This window comes from Anopheles funestus, chromosome X (assembly GCF_943734845.2).
Source record: "Anopheles funestus chromosome X, idAnoFuneDA-416_04, whole genome shotgun sequence".
NCBI classification, from domain to species: Eukaryota; Metazoa; Arthropoda; class Insecta; order Diptera; family Culicidae; genus Anopheles; species Anopheles funestus.
The window spans coordinates 18,264,773-18,283,213 of record NC_064597.1 but is presented as its reverse complement, the minus strand read 5'-3'; the positions used below and the strand labels follow the sequence as shown (position 1 = coordinate 18,283,213).

Genomic DNA, 18,441 nt, shown 5'->3' with positions numbered 1-18,441 from the left:
AATATCCCTGCTAATTTAAAATTAAACTACTGTGACATTATGAATTGAAAAAAAAACTGTATTGAGAGCAAATATTGTGTATCTTTATTATTTAATTATCGCAACCTACCGACGAAATGCATTCAGATTGCATAAAAATGATTTCATAAACTAGAACTAGAACTTTAATAGAATGTCGATTTTACTTACGGTATCGATGGTTGTTCCACACGCTGTGCTAGAATCCAGGAAGCTCATAGCACGGTAAGCAAACCAAGTCGGGCGATAAATTTCAGCGGCACCTGAAAATATCAAATAAACATGACAACATTAACATGCACTACGAAATATCTTTTAATACATACCGGAACCAGTGATAAGGCTCTTATTGTGCGCCGATCTGCACTTCCTGTAAATCGACTGAAGAGACGTCCACTTCTCTTTCAGCCGATTTATAGGATGCCCCGTTTGCTCCGAAATTTCTGCCCAATCGTCCTGTCGCCGGTTTAAATTTTTATACCGCTCATCCTGGCGGTTCCATAAGGCGGAGTGGCGGAACATGAGGTCGATGAAAACCAAAGTTTCCTCCTCACTCATGTTAACCGTCTGAAAACAAATGAACAAAATAAATTTTTCCACAATTTTCAGACCACCGTGAAGAACACACAAGCACCATTTCATGATGCTGATGTTGAACAAAGTACGGGCTCCATTTATTACTCCAGTACAGGCTTTCCATCTCGAGGAACAAGCTAACTAATCATCCGGAGCGAGTACAGTTCTTTACATCATAGCAAGAACATGGCACAACTTACCTTTCGCTTGACTTTCGGCTCCGATCTGGAATCTAAATAAAAGCAAATATGAACACAAACTTTATTATCTAGCAATTATTGTATATTTACCCATTTTATTCAAGTAGTACACACAATTTGTTCAAATAGTACAGACAAAATTGATATTTCACACTAGCGAGCAAGATGTAACCACCACGACGAACCACCAGCGTGCAAGATGTAAACAATAATAAAATGTCATCAACCGCGGTACCGCGGAAACACAGTTTTGTTGAACATCAACAAATCTGCGGAACAGCAGGCGCCGCGGTAGGTTTGACAGCCCACCGCGGAATTTGACAGCCGAACGGACCCAACTGGTATACAAGTTATACGTGTTTTCCGCGGACCGCGGCGTCCGCGGATCCATGTGTAGAAAGCCTTATACGTGTTTTCCGCGGACCGCGGCGTCCGCGGATTCATGTGGAGACGGCCTCACACTTCCACTGCTCCGATCGACTCGGGAACCGTTTTAATGGCTTTAGCGGCCGCGATTTACCTTAAATCACCTCTTTTCCTGCCAGAAGAGGTTGATTTTTGGCGCACCTGGGCACCGGTGCTCCCGGTGGGGGCAAAACACACCAAAACTGTTTTTGCACAAAAATTGTCGTTTTTTGACCAAACTTCACTATCTTTAGGTAAATCGGGTGCTCTAAACACGATTTTAGCACTTTTAACACGATTTGAACAAGATTTACATCAATTTTCACCACTACTTGACGAAGCGTTTGTTTACACCATACAGGGATAACTGGCTTGTGGCCGCCAAGCCCCTGGGATAACTGGCTTTTTTTTTTTAATAATTGTAGAGGTTTATTCAAGGAATATCTTACAATGCAATATTGAACCCCTACTCGCCAACCGAGTTCTTTTCCCGCGAGGGATTTCCTAAACCCAGTGTTTAATGCCTCTAAAGGCTACTCTACATCCGTGCAAAATGCACCTGCGCTTATATTTATATACAACTTCTCATGTCTTATTAAAGTTCACAATAATACGCCCACGTTGGGCCTTTCGAATTTTAGCTAAGTCCCCGACGGTCTCGGACTCCTGCTGTTCTAACGGGACGATGTGTCTGCCTCTATTGCCGCGGCAGCTTCCGCGGCAGAGAGGCCACTCGCTCCGGTGCTGCTGGTCGGCACCTCTACGGCTGGTGGAAAGACATCTTCATCTTCGCTGGAGGATTCCACTCCATCGCCGTGCAGCCATGCCAGGGAGGCCACCGACCTTCGCCTCTCCCTGAACCTCGCGACCCGTTCGCGAATGGCCGCACGACGCGCCGCTGTTGTAGGCGATGGAGGAGGTGATGGAGGTCGCTCCCCTCTTCGTTGCTCTCGTCGAAGTGCTGTCTGCGCCCGTCGGGCTGCATTACGCCGATCATTCCTAGCCCGTGCCACAGCTTCACGATCCTGCGGAGTAGACGCTAGCGACGACAGACCTTGCACGGCCAACTCCGCACGTTCGGCGTTACACTCCGCCTGCAGCTCGTTGGTGATGCTGGCGGCTGCCTCACATACCTGGCTCCACTGCTCCGAGCCCCGAAGCAAAACTGCCTGCAGGTCATCAGGGGAGACACCGCCAAGGAGTCTTTCCCGAACATCCGAGAACCGGGGACACTGGAACACGGCGTGCTCAGCCGTCTCGGGAACTCCTGGGGGTGACCAGTGAGTACCTGAGTCAGCTGTAGTGATGGGAAAAATGAATTTTTCGCCGGAATCGACTCCGGCTAGCTCCGAAAATTTTCGGAATCGATTCCGGAAAGTAGGTCCGGAATCACTTTCCGGAATCGATTCCGGAATCGGAATCGGTTCCAATTCCGGAATCGGTTCCGATTCCGAAGTCGCTTCCGATTCCGGAATCGATTCCGGTGTCGGTTCCAATTCCGGAGTCGGTTCCGATTCCGGAGTCGGTTCCGATTCCGGAATCGATACCGGAGTCGATTCCGGAATCGGTTTCGGAATTGATTGTTTTTGTTTTTATTATTGTACATCATTCCATGCGCGCTTTAGTAATGTCGCTTCCAATGTTTATGTATGTGAGCAACAATAGATCATAAAAGTTTTTACCATTATAAATCTGAGTTAAAATTATTTAATTTCCCATTGATAAAAATATAGTAAGGTTCGGCTTCAAATTACTAATACCATTAAAATCTTAGCTGAATCAGATTATTTCTGGACTATTACCACAACGCTTGTCAACAATTTGATTTTGATGCTCACATACATTAACATTGGAAGCGTCATTATTAAAGCGCGCATGGAATGATGTACAATAATAAAAACAAAAACAATCAATTCCGAAACCGATTCCGGAATCGACTCCGGTATCGATTCCGGAATCGGAACCGACTCCGGAATCGGAACCGACTCCGGAATCGGAACCGACTCAGGAATCGGAACCGACTCCGGAATCGGAAGCGACTCCGGAATCGGAACCGATTCCGGAATCGATTCCGGAGTCGGAATCGATTCCAGAAGCGGAATCGGAATCGGAACCGATTCCAAACACGGAATCGGAACCAGGTAGTTCCGATTCCGAGTGCCCATCACTAGTCAGCTGGAAGGTCACATCGCCATGAGCTCTAGACTGCCATGCCCCGACGTTTGGCAGCACACGATGCGCCCAGCGTGTGTAGCGGCTGGCGTTTTCACTGGCCGCATCCTCGTCCCAGTTGCGTTGTCACTGATCGATTGTGGATTCTCGCTAATGCCGCCGGATCTCGTTGGCCATCACCCGGCCTTCCTGCGCTATTCGATGACAAACACGAGTGTCCTCCTGCAGCAGTAGACCGATTGGCACCAAGCCGGCCATCAGCACCGCCGACTCGTACTTCGTTGTGCAGAACGCTCTGGACACGCGTATGGCCATCTTTCGCTGCACACGTTGAAGTAAGCGGCGACACTCGCGCAGCTCCAATCCCTCGCTCCAAACCGGCGCCGCGTATCGAAGTACTGACTCCACCACAGCTGCCAGTAATCTGGCCTTGCTGGCTTTCGGCCCGCGATGATTCTCGATTAGACGGGTGACTGCATCCGCTACTCTAGTGGCTTTGGCTGTAATCTGCTTGACGTGTGGAAGCCACGACAAATGATCGTGCAGCTGCACTCCGAGATATCGGATGGAGCGAGCACACTGCACGACCACACCGTTCAGATTGATGGAGACTGACGGAGGCTTTTTCCTGCTGGAGATCACAGTCATCTCCGTTTTGTGTGGAGCCAACTCCAGATGATGGTCATGCATCCACGCCTGAATCGCCGCAACTGCTTGCTCTGCAGATGCTGCTGCCGCCTCTGGTGTAGTCGCCGGGACCAATAAGACGAGGTCGTCCGCGTAAGCCACACTCTCTACACCCGGTGGGAGAGTCACCGCCAGAACGCCGTCGTATAGGAGATTCCACAAAGTGGGGCCCAAGATGGACCCCTGTGGCACCCCTGCAGTAACGTCTCTCACAATTGGACCCTCGTAGGTCTCCACATACAGCTTACGGCCCTCGAAGTAGCTGCGCAGGATTCGTTGCAGCGTCGACGGAACCCCCTTGTCGCGCAATGCACTCGCGATGTCCTGCCACGACGCCGAGTTGAATGCATTGCGGACGTCCAATGCCACCACCATCAGGCAACGATTATCCCGACGGTTCGTGCGGCGAAACGCCATGGCCGTCCTACCGGCCTGGACAACACGTTCTATCGCGCTGACGGTGGATCTTCCACGACGAAATCCGTACTGCTCATCCGCAAGGAGTGGACCTTCCGGGACCTCCAGATGCTCGTTTAGCCGTTCGAGCATCAGGCGCTCCAAGACCTTGCCCAGTGCATCAAGCATGCAGAGAGGCCGGTACGAGGAGCTTTCCCCGGGAGGTTTGCCGGGCTTCGGCAGAAGCACCAGGCGCTGTCTCTTCCATGACGATGGAAACTCGCCACGGTCAAAGCAGTCCTGGTACATTCGGCAGAAGACCTCCGGGTACTTCCTGATGGCGGCCTTAACGGCCGCATTCGGGATGCCGTCTAGTCCGGGCGCTTTACGATTGTTCATATTGGCCACTATGGTTAGCAGCTCGCTGGTAATGACTGGCCGCATCTGAAGGGGTGCTTCTGCTACAGGGCACTGCTGCTCCTCGGTGTAATCGGGCCAGGTAACAGGTGGATGGGTGGGGAACAAGTCCCCCACAATCCGCTCCAGCTCGCTGCGATCTGCCTCAGCTGGAACAAAGCTGCCGCGAAGCCGGGACAACACCACCCGATAGCCAGCGCCGAACACGTTGTCCTCTGCCTCCTTCACCAGGTGCTCAAAATGGCGACGCTTACTGGCACGAATGGCTTTGTCCAGCTCATGTGTCGCTGTAAGGTGACGCGCGGCCGCGAAGCTGCGCTCCTGCAGGTCAGTTGTCCTCAGCATGCAGTCACGTGCCGCACGACACGCTTCCCGCAGCTGATCCAGCTCCGGACTCCACCAGAAAACACTCCGACGAGAGCTATGTGGCGACCACGGGACACGCTGCATGGTCTCCTCACACGCGTCGACCATCGCGTCCATCAGCCCAGAGTGTGTCGCTGCTCGCTCCTCGAACCTAGCCGCGCTTAGTGCCAGGAGGTATGCGTCGGCATCAAACTGCCTAGTCTTCCAGCGTCTGCCAGCCTTGATGGATTTACCGCTGAGTGCCTTCGCCTGTTTGGAGTAAAGCCGTACCCGGGCTGTCTTGATGCCATCGAATCGGCCCCACATGTTGACCGATGCAATTCCGGTCTTTCCGGACGCTGCTGTGTCCAGAGCCTCCTCCAACTCTTCCTCCGTGGCGGACGGGTCGATGTGAGTAACAAGGAGCTCACCCATGTCCGTGATGGCTCGCACAACTCCCTCCTCGCCTACCAGCTCCTGAACGCGGGAGCAGATCTGCTCCGTGTCGGCAGATCGAGCGAGTGGAAGACGGAGGTTGTTCGTCCGCGTTTCCTTGCCCATCTTGATAGACTCAGCCATGTCCTGGGCACTGGTGTCGTTATTCAAAGCCCGACGGACCTTCGTATACACATCCAGCCAAGTCTTACCATCCTGGGGCACCACCTCAATCACGTCAGCCCTTGTGCGACGCGACTTCTTGTACGCTGATTGCTGCTGCTGCTGTGCTGGCTGAGATGAACGCGCCGGCTGAGCAGTGACTACATTCTTCTGCTGCTTCTGCCGCATCTGCTCGCTTAGCAGGCGTCCTTAATTCTGCCACTGAGAAGACGGTGCAGCACTTGTGGTGATCCGTCGCTGTTGCTTACGCTCGACGAGGGTCCACTGGTCGCCTTCATCATCCAGGTGGCAGTAAGCCACCGCTCCTGATCCGACTGAATAACGCTCGGACGTCGGCCGCTCACGCTGATGCTGCTGCTTCGCTGGCAACTGCGGCCACTCGCTCTGGTTCAGCTGCTGTTGTTGCTGCTGCTTCTTCGTTACTGGTGCAGGCTCCGCATTCTGCCGCTGCGGACGCTGAGGGCCACCAAACCCCATGGACTGCGCCAGCAGCTCCTGGAAGCTGGTACGCTCCTCCATCAGCGCACTGCGAAGACGCTCATTATCCTCACGGGCGAACGTTTCCCGTTGACGGGCCTCCTCACGTACCTGCCGCATCTCTTCTCGGGCCTGCTCCCGAACCAGCCGCATGTCTTGACGAGCTTGCTCCACGTTCGCATCCATCCGCTGTCGGAGCATCGTCAGCTCCAATTGCAGCTCCTTGATGGTTGCTCGTAATTGCTCAATCGTGAGCGACGACTCATTGAGGAGCTTAAGCACCTCGGTTATCTCCGGACTCGGTGGCTTTGAGCTCGGAACCGCCACCGTGTTCCGTGGAATCACCACTCGCGCTTCCATTATGGTGGGGAGTTTCGGAGGCCTCTCCTCGACGGACTCCGTCCGAGATCGGAGCGTACGCCCAGTCGTTGCCATGACTGGGCTTTGCTCCTTTCCTCCTACTTACGCGACACCCCCTACACAAAGACGCTTTTTCGGCTGGTGCGGCCCCTGATGAAGGAAAATTGCCCGGCTAAAGGTGGAAAGCGATGGAAATTTTCCAGCCGAACAATCCCGCCGAACACGCCGTTGACGTATCTCCGCTCTAAACCCGGGAAAATGCGGGAAAACTGCTTCCACAACCGGTTTTCCGGCTGCTGGTGGGCGGGGATGGGTGGGAAGTGGACGAGGTGGTGTTTTCCACAATCCTCACGAGCCGCTGCGTCGAACGATATGCCGCACGATGGGATTTGGCCGGAAAATTCTTACTCCCAACAACGCTTTCCCGGCTGGTGCGGCCCCTGGTTAAGGAAAATTGCCCGACTAAAGGTGGGAAACGATGTAGATTTTCCTGCCGAACAATCTCCCCGAACACACCGTTGACGTATCTCCGCTCTAAACCCGGGAAAACTGCTTACACAACCGGTTTTCCGGCTGCCGGTGGGCGGGTATGGGTGGAAAGTGGACGAGGTGGTGTTTTCCACAATCCTCACGAACCGCTGCGTCGAATGATATGTCGCACGATATGGATTGGCCGAAGAAATCGTAGCACCCGAAAACGCTTTTCGGACTTTTCCGACTTTTCCGGGATGTTCGCTTGGAACTCGTTGGCTTACGTTACGGCAATTGCAGCAAACACTTTCCCGTTTCGATCGGCCGACTATTGAGCTTGGCAGCCCAATTTGAAGATTGAACACGAAAATCGCCGGAAAAGCTAAACTTCAACTCGGTCCCACAAGCCTAATTTAAGTCAGAATTAAATTTGAAACACTTTCCTTTCTTACCGAGAGCGGCCCGCTTCGATCCATGTGCGACACGTCTTCGTAGGATGAAAACTTCTCCTGGTCACTTTTGGCCACTTTTGGCTCCTCCTGGCACGTGGCGAAATGTTGTGCCGTACCTCCACGCGCTTTCGCCGGCGCCACTCAGACGGTGCGCAATGTTGTGAAATACCTTTTGCCGATAGTCCATACAAAATTCGCGTTTGATATCACCAAGTTCAATCGGCTATAACTTTCACAGATCTTAACGCACCGAAACGCACAATATACCAATCGAAGCGCCTGAATCTCACTTAACTGTTTTTGCGAACGATTCAATCATCAAAGTTATTTTTAACCACTTTAAACACTTCTTTATAAACTTTTCAAGTTTTCCGTCGAATATTTTGAGGTTATGTATGGAATGCAAATTTCCGAACCACAGACATATACCTCTCAGCTGTGCGCATTCAGCGGTGCAAAAATCACGATGATCCGCCACTCCGATAAAAAGTTATTAGCGAAAAACTGTGGGAAAATGCCGTTTCCCATACATTTACACTACAATTCGCATTTGAAACTTTAAACACCCACAACTTTTTTGTTTTTTATCACACAAAAACATTAGACCCCTTAAACGAGTCGGGATGTTCGCACTTAATGTTTTCCAATATTGGGGCAGATCACGGTTTAAGCTTTTTTTTGTATGCGTTTTGACGTTTCGAGGCATATCCGCTGTCAGTTCCCCATACAAACCCCCTAGACATTTCGAGCAGTTTCAAAACCGGGTAAGCAAAACCAAAACAGAAGCCTAACTGAACTAACGAACATTTCGCATCTTTTTAGAAAACGAATTATTCCGGACGAATTTTCAACATGACCTCGAGATCATCCCTGTATCGGAAGCGCCGACGCTTTCTTGATGAGATTGATAGACAGGTTCAGGAAGAAATCGATGCGGAAGCTTCCGGTTCTGTGCCGGCATCAACGGACATGGGCGTTGGTAAGTACAATCGTTTTTCTAAGTTAGAATAATGTTATTCATAGTGAAAGTGAATATGTAATATGTAGCAGTGCTCTAATAGTGTTGCCCATTCGGTTGTTCGTTGTTAAATTACGAGTTCGGCCGCATTGTACCGGCTCTGAACAGAATGTTTAGTATGGTGTTGTGTGTGGGAATGTGAGGTTTAGTGATCCCTAGTTATTGAATCTCGCTTCGGGAATCACAGTTGTTTTTGGAGTGAACCCAATTTCCCCTCTTGTTGCTAATAAAAATCTGTAACAAAACGGTTATATTCTGTTTGTGCTTGCTGTTAAATAATGTGGCAAAGTTGTTGTACGCTCCCTGGAGGACGCGTTAGTTCGGTGTTACGGGTGTGAACAGTGATTAAAACGGTTTTAAATCTCGCTTCTAAAACCACAGAGGATGTTGTCTGATCCCTGGCCTGGTCTAAATGAAGGAGAAGACACCTTTATTACTTAAATTATTGTGTTAAACTCACTACAAGTGAGTTTCCGCTACCCTCCGGAAGTTACGAACAAACCGGGATTGGTTTGTTCTCGGTGTGTTTCTGGTGTTAAGTTTAATATGTTCACTTTCCGGGTCGTTATCCGGGACTCTCCGTGTTATGAATTTGCGGTGCATTTTATTATGCATTTTTTGTTATGATTTCTTGCGGTGCACGAATTTGATGATGATAGTAATTCGTCTTTAGAAAGCATGGGTGGTGGTGTAGAAAATGTAATTAACACTGATGATATTAACATAGCTACTAACATCACTAACACTGATGATATTAACATAGCTACTAACATCACTAACGATTCGAATATTAATATTGAAGACGATGATCCACTTGAATCTGCTGATGATTTTTGGAGGGATGCTTATAGCTTTCTCAATCAGTTTCAATCGTTGAAAGAAGCTTTGAAATATTTAGCGATTGTAGGCCACCTTTCCCGTAATTTTCTAAATTTGCTGCTGGCAATATTAAGAAAATTCGGTCACCCTGAACTTCCCAAAGATGCACGTACCCTACTAAAAATTCCAAAAGTAAGCAACGAAATTCAAAATTTTACAACAGGACGATTATGGTATCCAGGAATTAAGGTTGCTCTTAAAAATCATTTTAAAGATACCATTCCGGAAGTTAATAATTTCAGCCTTCAAATTTCTATTGATGGTCTCCCTCTCTTCAGAAGTAGCCTCACCGAGTTTTGGCCAATTCTTTTCAAAATAGATGAACTACCCGTTAGCCCGGTAATGGTTGCGGGTATATATAGCGGCCAAAGCAAACCGAACAATTTGGAACAGTTTCTTCGGCCACTCGTGGACGAATTAAACTCGTTGCATTCAACAGGGATGCAGTTTGGTGATAAGAACGTTACTGTTTGTGTAAAGGCTTTCATCACCGATTCGCCAGCACGGGCAATGATCAAGTCGGTTTTAGGATACCAGGGTAGGCACGGATGCACGAAGTGCACCATTGTTGGAGAGCGTGTAGAGGCACTTCGTAAGGTAATTTTTAATTATGAAGCTGCACCGCCTCGAACAGATGCTAGTTTTCGTGCAAGAGACGACAGAGAGCATCATAAGCCAAACCGTTCTCCCTTGGAAGAAGTGAACGGTTTGGATATGATAAAATGTTTTCCGGTTGCTGATCGGTGCCACCTTATTGATTTGGGCGGCACTCGTAAATTTTTAGTTGGCCTTGAAGATCATAAAATGGCATCTTTTGATCGGTGGACTAATGATCAAAAAGAAAATATTTCTCACTTTTTAATAAAAACCAAACTTCCTTCTGAAATACATAGTCCATTTCGAGCCCTTAAAACTCTACAATATTGGAAAGCAACCGAATTTAGATCTTTTGCTCATTACGTTAGCCCTGTAGTATACAATGATTTCATGCACCCTGCCGGATTTAAGCATTATTTACTTTATTTTTGTAGTATAACTATTTATTCATCTTCGACATATCAACATCTGTTTACTCTTGCACACAGAATGCTTCACAAATTTGTTTTAGAGTTCCCTACTTTTTATGGTCGCACCCATATGACTAGTAACATTCACAATCTTCTCCACGTGCATGACGACGTTGAGGCGCTTGGTGAATTAGATAATTTCTCGGCATACGATTTTGAAAACTTTTTACAATTCCTTAAACGGTGTGTTAAAAAAGGCTCCAAATGTTTAGAACAAGTAGCTGGTAGATCAAAATTATTTGCTTCCATTAATGTAGCTGTTAGTCCAAGTAGAAAAGTATATCCTTGTGTAACTACGGATGGTTGTGGGTTGCATGTAACAGCTAGTTTTGTTTTAAAGCCGGTTTTTAATGATCAATGGATACTAACAAGAGAAAATAATATAGTGAAATTTTTAAGAGCCGAACTAACCCAGCAAAATACTTTCATCATCCATGGTATTCAGTACAATAATAAAGTAGATTATTTCGATGTAAATACAATAGACGATGTTGCTCCTATACAATTAAAATCTAGCGAAATTAACATTTACAAATTGAACTCCTATACGCCATCCAGAGTAGTTAGACTAACCATGCAATCAATTAAATGTAAATTAGTAGCCGTCAATCTTCCTCCTCGTCCTCTTGTTAATTTTAATGTAGATGAATTCTTAGATCAAACACCCCCTTCTGTTTTATTTATTCCTCTGTTACACACTTTTTTGATTAACTAATCATAGTTTAATAACATGTAGCTTTATTTTCTTTTTTATGGTATATTGGTGGTGGTAGCATTGTAGTGATGGAAGAAAAAAATAAAATCGTTTGCACATAGGAGACAGTGCGGAAGGCAGCAGGACAATCTAAGAGGGATGGAACGAGAAACCCACAATTAGAGGAAAGCTACACGACGACGTGCGCCTACGCATGGAATGAAGCAGTTTTCCACGTTCCGGCTGGGATCATATCAGGTCGAGGAGGGTTTAGTGGGTAAGGCATCGATCGTAACTCTTGTATCGAGTGATTGCGATCGATGAATCCCACACTACCCTTGGATGGTTGGTTGGTTTTCGGGTGTCTTTTGAAGATTTCCCTCCTCGTAAAAAAAAATTAAAAAAAAAACAATTTACTAACACAAAAAACATTTTTACCTGTACTTCATGTATCTAATTCTATCTTATTTAACGACAGGGGCAGCGCAGCAGTACAATGGCAGTGGATTCATCTCATGTATCGGTCGTCGTTTTAGATGCTCAACCCCCCTGTATGGAAGCTGTACACTTTTCAGCTACGTGATCATACGAATTAAGACAATATGGCATTCCAGAAACACCGGATGCCTATCTCGCCAACTAAGGAGTAAGAATGTACGTTTGAATTTAAAAAATTTTTGTGTGTGATAAATTAATCTTATAAATTTATCGTATTTGCAGGATGCAACATTGACGCTTCATGCAACCAGCTTCTTTCCAGCGATCTTTGCATGTTTGGAAGATAGATAAACGTATGACGTAAAAGTAAGTATTAAGCATTTCAGTGTTTATTTAATGTTAAAAAGTCCATGATTTATGGCTTTGCCGTTATATATCAGTTCATTAAAAGTTCAGTATCGCAGTTCATAACTTATTACTATCCTTAAACTAGTCGTACGGCCTGGCCGTCCTAATTGAAATAAAAAAAATCCTTAATTAAGTACCTTATCCTACTCGTCGACTATTTAACAAACATACTGACTACTTATTTTACGCTTATGGCAACTAGACTTATTTAAAAATTTATTCTTATATACATTATCGCTATGATGTAAAATTAATTGCATCCAATTCTTTAAATCTAGATCACTGCAGTTCCCGCCCAATTCCTTAATCACTAGTAGAATATGAATATATTTACAAAGTGCTATTTTAATCCCTTTTTTACCCCTTCCTGTCCAAGATAACTTAACTAGCATTGTAGGACCTATAATTAACTTAAAACTATCACACGCGCGTTGCTTATTGTCGCCAGTTGTTATTTTACATTTCATCCACTGCACTAACTCTTCCCGTACTGACCTGTTTTGTAATTTCTTTTCCAGATTATTCAGCTCTTCGATCGTCTGTACAGCGTGGAATGGTTGATGGTTGGAATGGTTCGATGGGATCAGGTGGATGTTATGTGGCTGGCTGAGTTTTGTGGTGTCCGGTGGCTGGCTGAAGTTTGTGGTGTCCGGTGGCAGGCTGAAGTTTGTGGTGTCCGGTGGCTGGCTGAAATTTGCGGTATCCTGTGGCTGGTTGATGTTGGGGTTATTCGGTGGCTGGCTGAGGTTGGCGATTTGAACAACTAATTGTTGGACCATTGTGGTCAGATAGTCCACCTTATTGTTAAGGGCGTCATTCTGCATCTTCAGCACCGTTATAATTTTCCGCAAGGTCCGATACTGTTCAGCGGTTTCGGATGGTGGACGCAAATTGTTGTTGGTGTCGTTTTCTCGGTTATTCATCTAAAATTAGTTAGTGTAATGTTATACACATTTTAGCATCAAGCAGTCTTACTGAAAATAATTTAATCTTACCTTTAATTTGTTGTTGCTTTCAGATATATATATATTTAATCCAACAAATTTGCAGCACTTTTGCACTTGAACATTGATTGATTGAATAAAAAAAAATTTCAAATTTCTTTGAATTTTCAATTTTGCCAATTGTTTTGAAAGGCCAGGCGAAAGAAACCATTTATTACCACTACATGCATACCTACCAACCGTATCTCACCAATACATACATACCGCTTGACTGTCAAAGCTCACCCACACAAGCGCAAAAGCCCGTATCTGAATCCCCTATTTTTGCCCTAATTTCATACAACGAATCCCCTATTTTTTATATGGGCCGACGCAAGATGGGACAAAAATAGGGGATTGCATGCGATTTCAAGCACTTGTTTGCCTAGGGGGAATCGACTCCCGACAGACAAAGAGACCTCAAATTTGAGAGAATGACGGTAAAATTCTCTCAAATTTGAGAAAATTACGGTAAAAGATCAAGAAGAACATGGAAAACGACGGCGAAACCCGCAAAAAAGCATGAAACCCTTGATTGTGTGTGTGAGCCGACAGAGTTTGTTGAAGCTAGAATTGTTTCCATCTCGTTCTGACCTATATTGTTCATCCTGCGTCCTTACTCTAGCGTTCATCCCACACTGTGACGAGCTCAGTTTGCTGTGCGCTAAGTCCAGAGCGGACGTGTTGTGGGACTTAGCAAATTTTATATCTGTGCGTGCGTAAATGATGCGCGGAAGTTTGCAAGTATGCGCGATTGCTTTGTGCAGTGCAATATGCTGACCAGTGTTGTGATTTATGTAGAGTTGATGTGCCTTTTCATGCCATTAACGTGTGGTGTTAGTTTTTTCCCTTCACTCCGTGCTTGCTTCGGCAAGCGCATTGAAATGTAGTGAGGGAAAAAACTTTCGGTGCATGTTGTGGAAACTTCTTCCCCTTTTCACACGACGATGAATTCAGTTGGTGTTGTGTTTGGTGTGTGAATGTTTATGCGTGTATTTTGGTGACAAATAGTGTCAAACATATTGTACGCGTTGGTACAGGATAGTGTTTTCGTCTTCCTTTTGTGCTTCCTTTGTGCTGCGTCATTCGCCGTGCGCACACTGTAATCCTGTGTGCATTGAAGGATCGTTTTTTCTTCTTGCGCTGTTTGCCGCATCGTACGCGCACCCTAATCCAGTGTGCAGTGAAGGATCGTGTTTTTGTCGTCCTCTTCGGTGTTGTTCGTGTGTCGTCGTGTTTGCCATGCAGCGAAGCATGCGACATGACACACACTGTTACACGTCTTACACTATAATTGTAGAACGGTGCTACAGCCCCGCCTACTTAAAAATCAGGAAAAAGCTCAAAAAATCAAAAATAGAACGAGAGGTCGCGATACGTTTTTGAATAGGGGCGCGCGAGAAGCACATAGGGCTCATCGATTCCAGCAGTGGAAGCAATTCAAGCAGTTTAAATGGCCATATTTTGATACCCGGGCTGCCAAGTTCAGCCTAGGACCCCCTAGGCAAACAAGTGCTAGATATCGCATGCAATCCCCTATTTTTGTCCCATCTTGCGTCGGCCCATATAAAAAATAGGGGATTCGTTGTATGAAATTAGGGCAAAAATAGGGGATTCAGGTACGGGCTTTTGCGCTTGTGTGGGTGAGCTTTGACAGTCCAGCGGTATGCATGTATTGGTGAGATGCGGTAGGTAGGCATGCATGTAGTGGTAATAAATGGTTTCTTTCGCCTGGCCTTTCAAAAATATTGTTAAAATCGTAATTAAAAATAAATGATTTTTTTTATTCGATCGATGTAAATAATTGCGTAAAATAATAACGCGGCTGAAGATGGGGAACAACGTGCTGTACGATATTGTGGACAATCGGACCGCAATGGTGCAACAACTGTTGATCCAAATTATCATCCTCCAGCCACCGGATAACGCCAACCCCGGCCAGTCGCAGGATTACGCCAACCTCAGGCAGCCACCGGATAACGCCTACCTCAGCCAATCGAACCATCCAGGACCAACCTTCCGCGTTGTAGAATGCTTTGAGCAACTGTATTGCCTGGAAGAGAAATGAGATAATATACATTAGTACGGGATGAGCAAACAACGCGCGTGTGATACTCTTAATAATACAACTTACTTCATTCCCGAAACAATCAATTTGTTGAATCCTTCCGTTGTTGAATGTTTACCGTTCAGGCTCTCGGTTCAGTTGGGTGGTAAATCCTCCATCAATGTCATTGGATTCGAAGCTACGATGGCCAACAATCGAAGCATTGCACTAGTAGATCACATCTGTGGATAAAGAAGGTAAAATTAGATACTTGTAGTTGAGCTAGAATTAGTTATTGTATGGACATTTTACATGATGAAAGGGATGTACCCCACCAATCCTATTCTATTTTTTAACGGGGACAAGTATGTTAAAAACCGACCCACCATACGTGGGCAGTGGGATTCATCAATCGCAATCTACCGAATTCATAACACCCGGGATGTGAACACAATATTATAATACCGGAAACATACTGCGAGTAAACGATTCTCGGATGGTATGTGATTACCTTATGGCAACGGAAAATCACTTTCCCATGATCACGCAAATCACAATAATAACAACAAAAAAGTGTCTCACACAGCATCCGCGGTGATTCTCGAAGCGAGATTTAAAACCGATTGTCCTTCCACATCCGTAACACCAAACTAAAGCTTCTTCCTGGCACTGTACAAAAACTCTACTGCTTATCATTCCAAAACCGAAGCGATATTGAAAAACGAGCGATCTTCCACATAACCTTACATTCCTACTCACAACACAACACTACGCGTTTTGCTCCAAATGGATAAGATGCGGATAAGATTTAACCGACAATCGATCTGGCAACGCTATCAGAACACTGATTAATAACCTTTATCACTTTCACTTAGTATTAAATTATTCTAATTATAGATAAATGATTGTACTTACCAAAGCTCCTGTTTGCTGATGCCGGCACCGAAAGAGATCCGGAAACTTCCTTCTCTCTGCCTCGACAACATAGCTTCGGCGGATCCGATACAGGGATGAGTTCGGTGTCATGTTGACCATTTGACCCGAAGAATTTGTTTCCTAAAAAGATGCAAACTGTTAGATATGTTCGGTGGCTTCTGTTTTGGTTTTACTTACCCGGCTTCGTTGGACTTGTCAATTTTTCACCAAACAAGTCGCATACGCACCAACACAAGCGCACATATAAAATCAATGTGTTCATACACGGTCAGCAGCGTTTATATCTTCCGAGTTGGATCGAAAATGGACGATTATGCGTCTCGAGAGTAGGACAGACGATCACAGTCATACGCGTAACAGAGAAGGGTATATAAAAACTTTTGTGCGATCACAAAACCGTGTGTGAAACTGCTCGAAATGTCTAGGGGGTGGATTAGAAAGTTTTCCTAATGAAAACTGCTCGATTAGCTCGATCAGCTGCTCGACAAATATGTAAACAAACCAATTTGCAAGCAGTTAAAAACAGGGTAAGGCCATGTTACCCATGCTGAAAATGTAAACAAATCAACAAATATCCATAAATGCACATAAATTTAACACGTTTCAACATGTAGTGTGTTGTTAAAATTTATTAATTTAAATTATATTTTTTTTCGTTAGAACGGCCTGTCCGTATTGACTTATTTTTTACCACGTTGCCGGATAGCCATTCCTTGCCACGGGGGTTTGGTCCGAATGGGATTTGAAATATTGATCTGAATGGTAAACGCAACGGTATTAAATGTATTAAAACGGTATTAAACGACACATGATATAAACTGTGCTTTCAAACTACGAACCTTTGCGCTACTATATGCTACAGTTTTGTGGCTACTGCTACGTATAGTTCAGAGATGTTCTCATTCTTTATCATACAACATCAGCATCCAACCTAACCTTTTGTGCATCATGCAGTACTTTACTTTGATTAATACCGTTGCGTTTACCATTCAGATCCCGATTTCAAACTCAAATTTATTTTTCTCATATTTTGGTTCAGTAAAAAATACCTTATGTTGTTCTTAATGATACAACCCGGTACCTTTTCACTGCTCGATATATGCTCGATTATCTGACAGATGCCGGCTTACAGCTTAAGCTTTCTACCTTAAACCGTGATCTGCCCCATTTTTAGACCGATTCGTGCACTTTTATGAGGCAAAACCAACCGGACACTGAAAATCACTGGTTTTTCCCTCCTGAGGGGGAGGGGGTGAATATTGGAGGGGGGTGACGATCCGATGCTCCACTCCGAGACCTATCCACCGATACCTCGGACGTGCCTCTGGCCCGAGGATTGGCCGAGATATCGCCCTTTGAAGATTTTTTCCGGAAGTCTGATAAGTCGGTGTTGGAGTTCGATAACACTTATCAAACTACTTATCGGACTTTTTTAAACCCCTATATCTCCGGAACCGCTTGTCCAATCCGGACGTCCGACGGCTCCCCGGAAAGGAAATTTTGCCCTGATTTGAAATATTTCAAGCTTGAAATATTTCATGCAATATTTCGTGAAATATTTGACGATTTCCGTAAAAACGCTCGTAGCTCTATGGTTCGAGTGGGGGGGGCTAGTGAATATTACTCCTAACAACATCAGCGCCACCTGTGGGTAAATCTCGAACTATTCTGCTTTGCACACACTATTCGCACTGGAGCGCTTCAAAAACACGTCCGTTCGCTTCGGATGCTCGCTCTCGACTACAGGGATAACTGGCTTTAAAGAAAATGCTTGTTTATTGACCGGATGATATACACAACAATTTTGTACCCCATCCCAGCCCACAAGCCCACCCACTTCAGCCTACCCGCGAGAGATCAACTGAGGGGCCCCAACGCGCCGTTTTTTACAAATATCGCTATTGATCTTCAAACGCACCCGCCCCGAATAACGCCACAAAGTAATCGGTGCACGTGGGTGCTACACTCGTCTCGAGTCTTCGCCTTGCACGGTGCCGGCGCACCTTGTCACGCCCTCTACGCTGTCGTTCTTCCCGCTCTCTAATCTCTTCCTCACTGAGAAGTCGCCCATCCGGATGAGTGGGAGGAGGAAGCTCGCCTCGAGCCAGGCGTCGCTCCACCGTTAGTTGCCGCCGCGGCTCGTTCCGCCGGTCATTGCGCGCCGCAACCACTTCGTCGTGCGCCGTGTCCAGCCGTCGGGCCGCCGCCGTCATCTCTTCATGGGCGCTGTTGGACCGCTCCAGTTACCAGTCCTGCTGGAGAGCGGTCGTGATGTGCTTCGCCACCTCGCACACCGCGCTCCAATTTTCCCTGCTGCTCAGCAGGAAAGCTTGGAGGGTATCCGGGGTGATGACCTCTAGTTCTCGTTCGCCCAACA

At 46.2% G+C, this 18,441-nt stretch overlaps 1 protein-coding gene across 2 annotated transcripts; it reads left to right on the top strand.

The window, feature by feature from the left end:
• Nucleotides 1-8,357: 8,357 nt before the first annotated feature.
• On the top strand, nucleotides 8,358-13,468 carry LOC125774913 (uncharacterized). Of its 2 annotated transcripts, XM_049445289.1 has the most exons (3): nucleotides 8,358-11,906; nucleotides 11,973-12,056; nucleotides 12,617-13,468. In XM_049445289.1, the coding sequence occupies exon 1, from the start codon at nucleotides 9,291-9,293 to the stop codon at nucleotides 11,271-11,273; it is 1,983 nt and encodes a 660-aa protein (XP_049301246.1). In that variant the 5' UTR covers nucleotides 8,358-9,290; the 3' UTR covers nucleotides 11,274-11,906; nucleotides 11,973-12,056; nucleotides 12,617-13,468. The 2 variants fall into 2 exon arrangements, with proteins under 2 accessions (XP_049301246.1, XP_049301241.1); XM_049445284.1 differs by having other exon boundaries at nucleotides 8,358-12,056.
• Nucleotides 13,469-18,441: the final 4,973 nt, after the last annotated feature.

Bases quoted from the DNA above. Each gene is read 5' to 3' on its own strand.
- LOC125774913 (XM_049445289.1), top strand. From the start codon at position 9,291: ATGGGTGGTGGTGTAGAAAATGTAATTAACACTGATGATATTAACATA.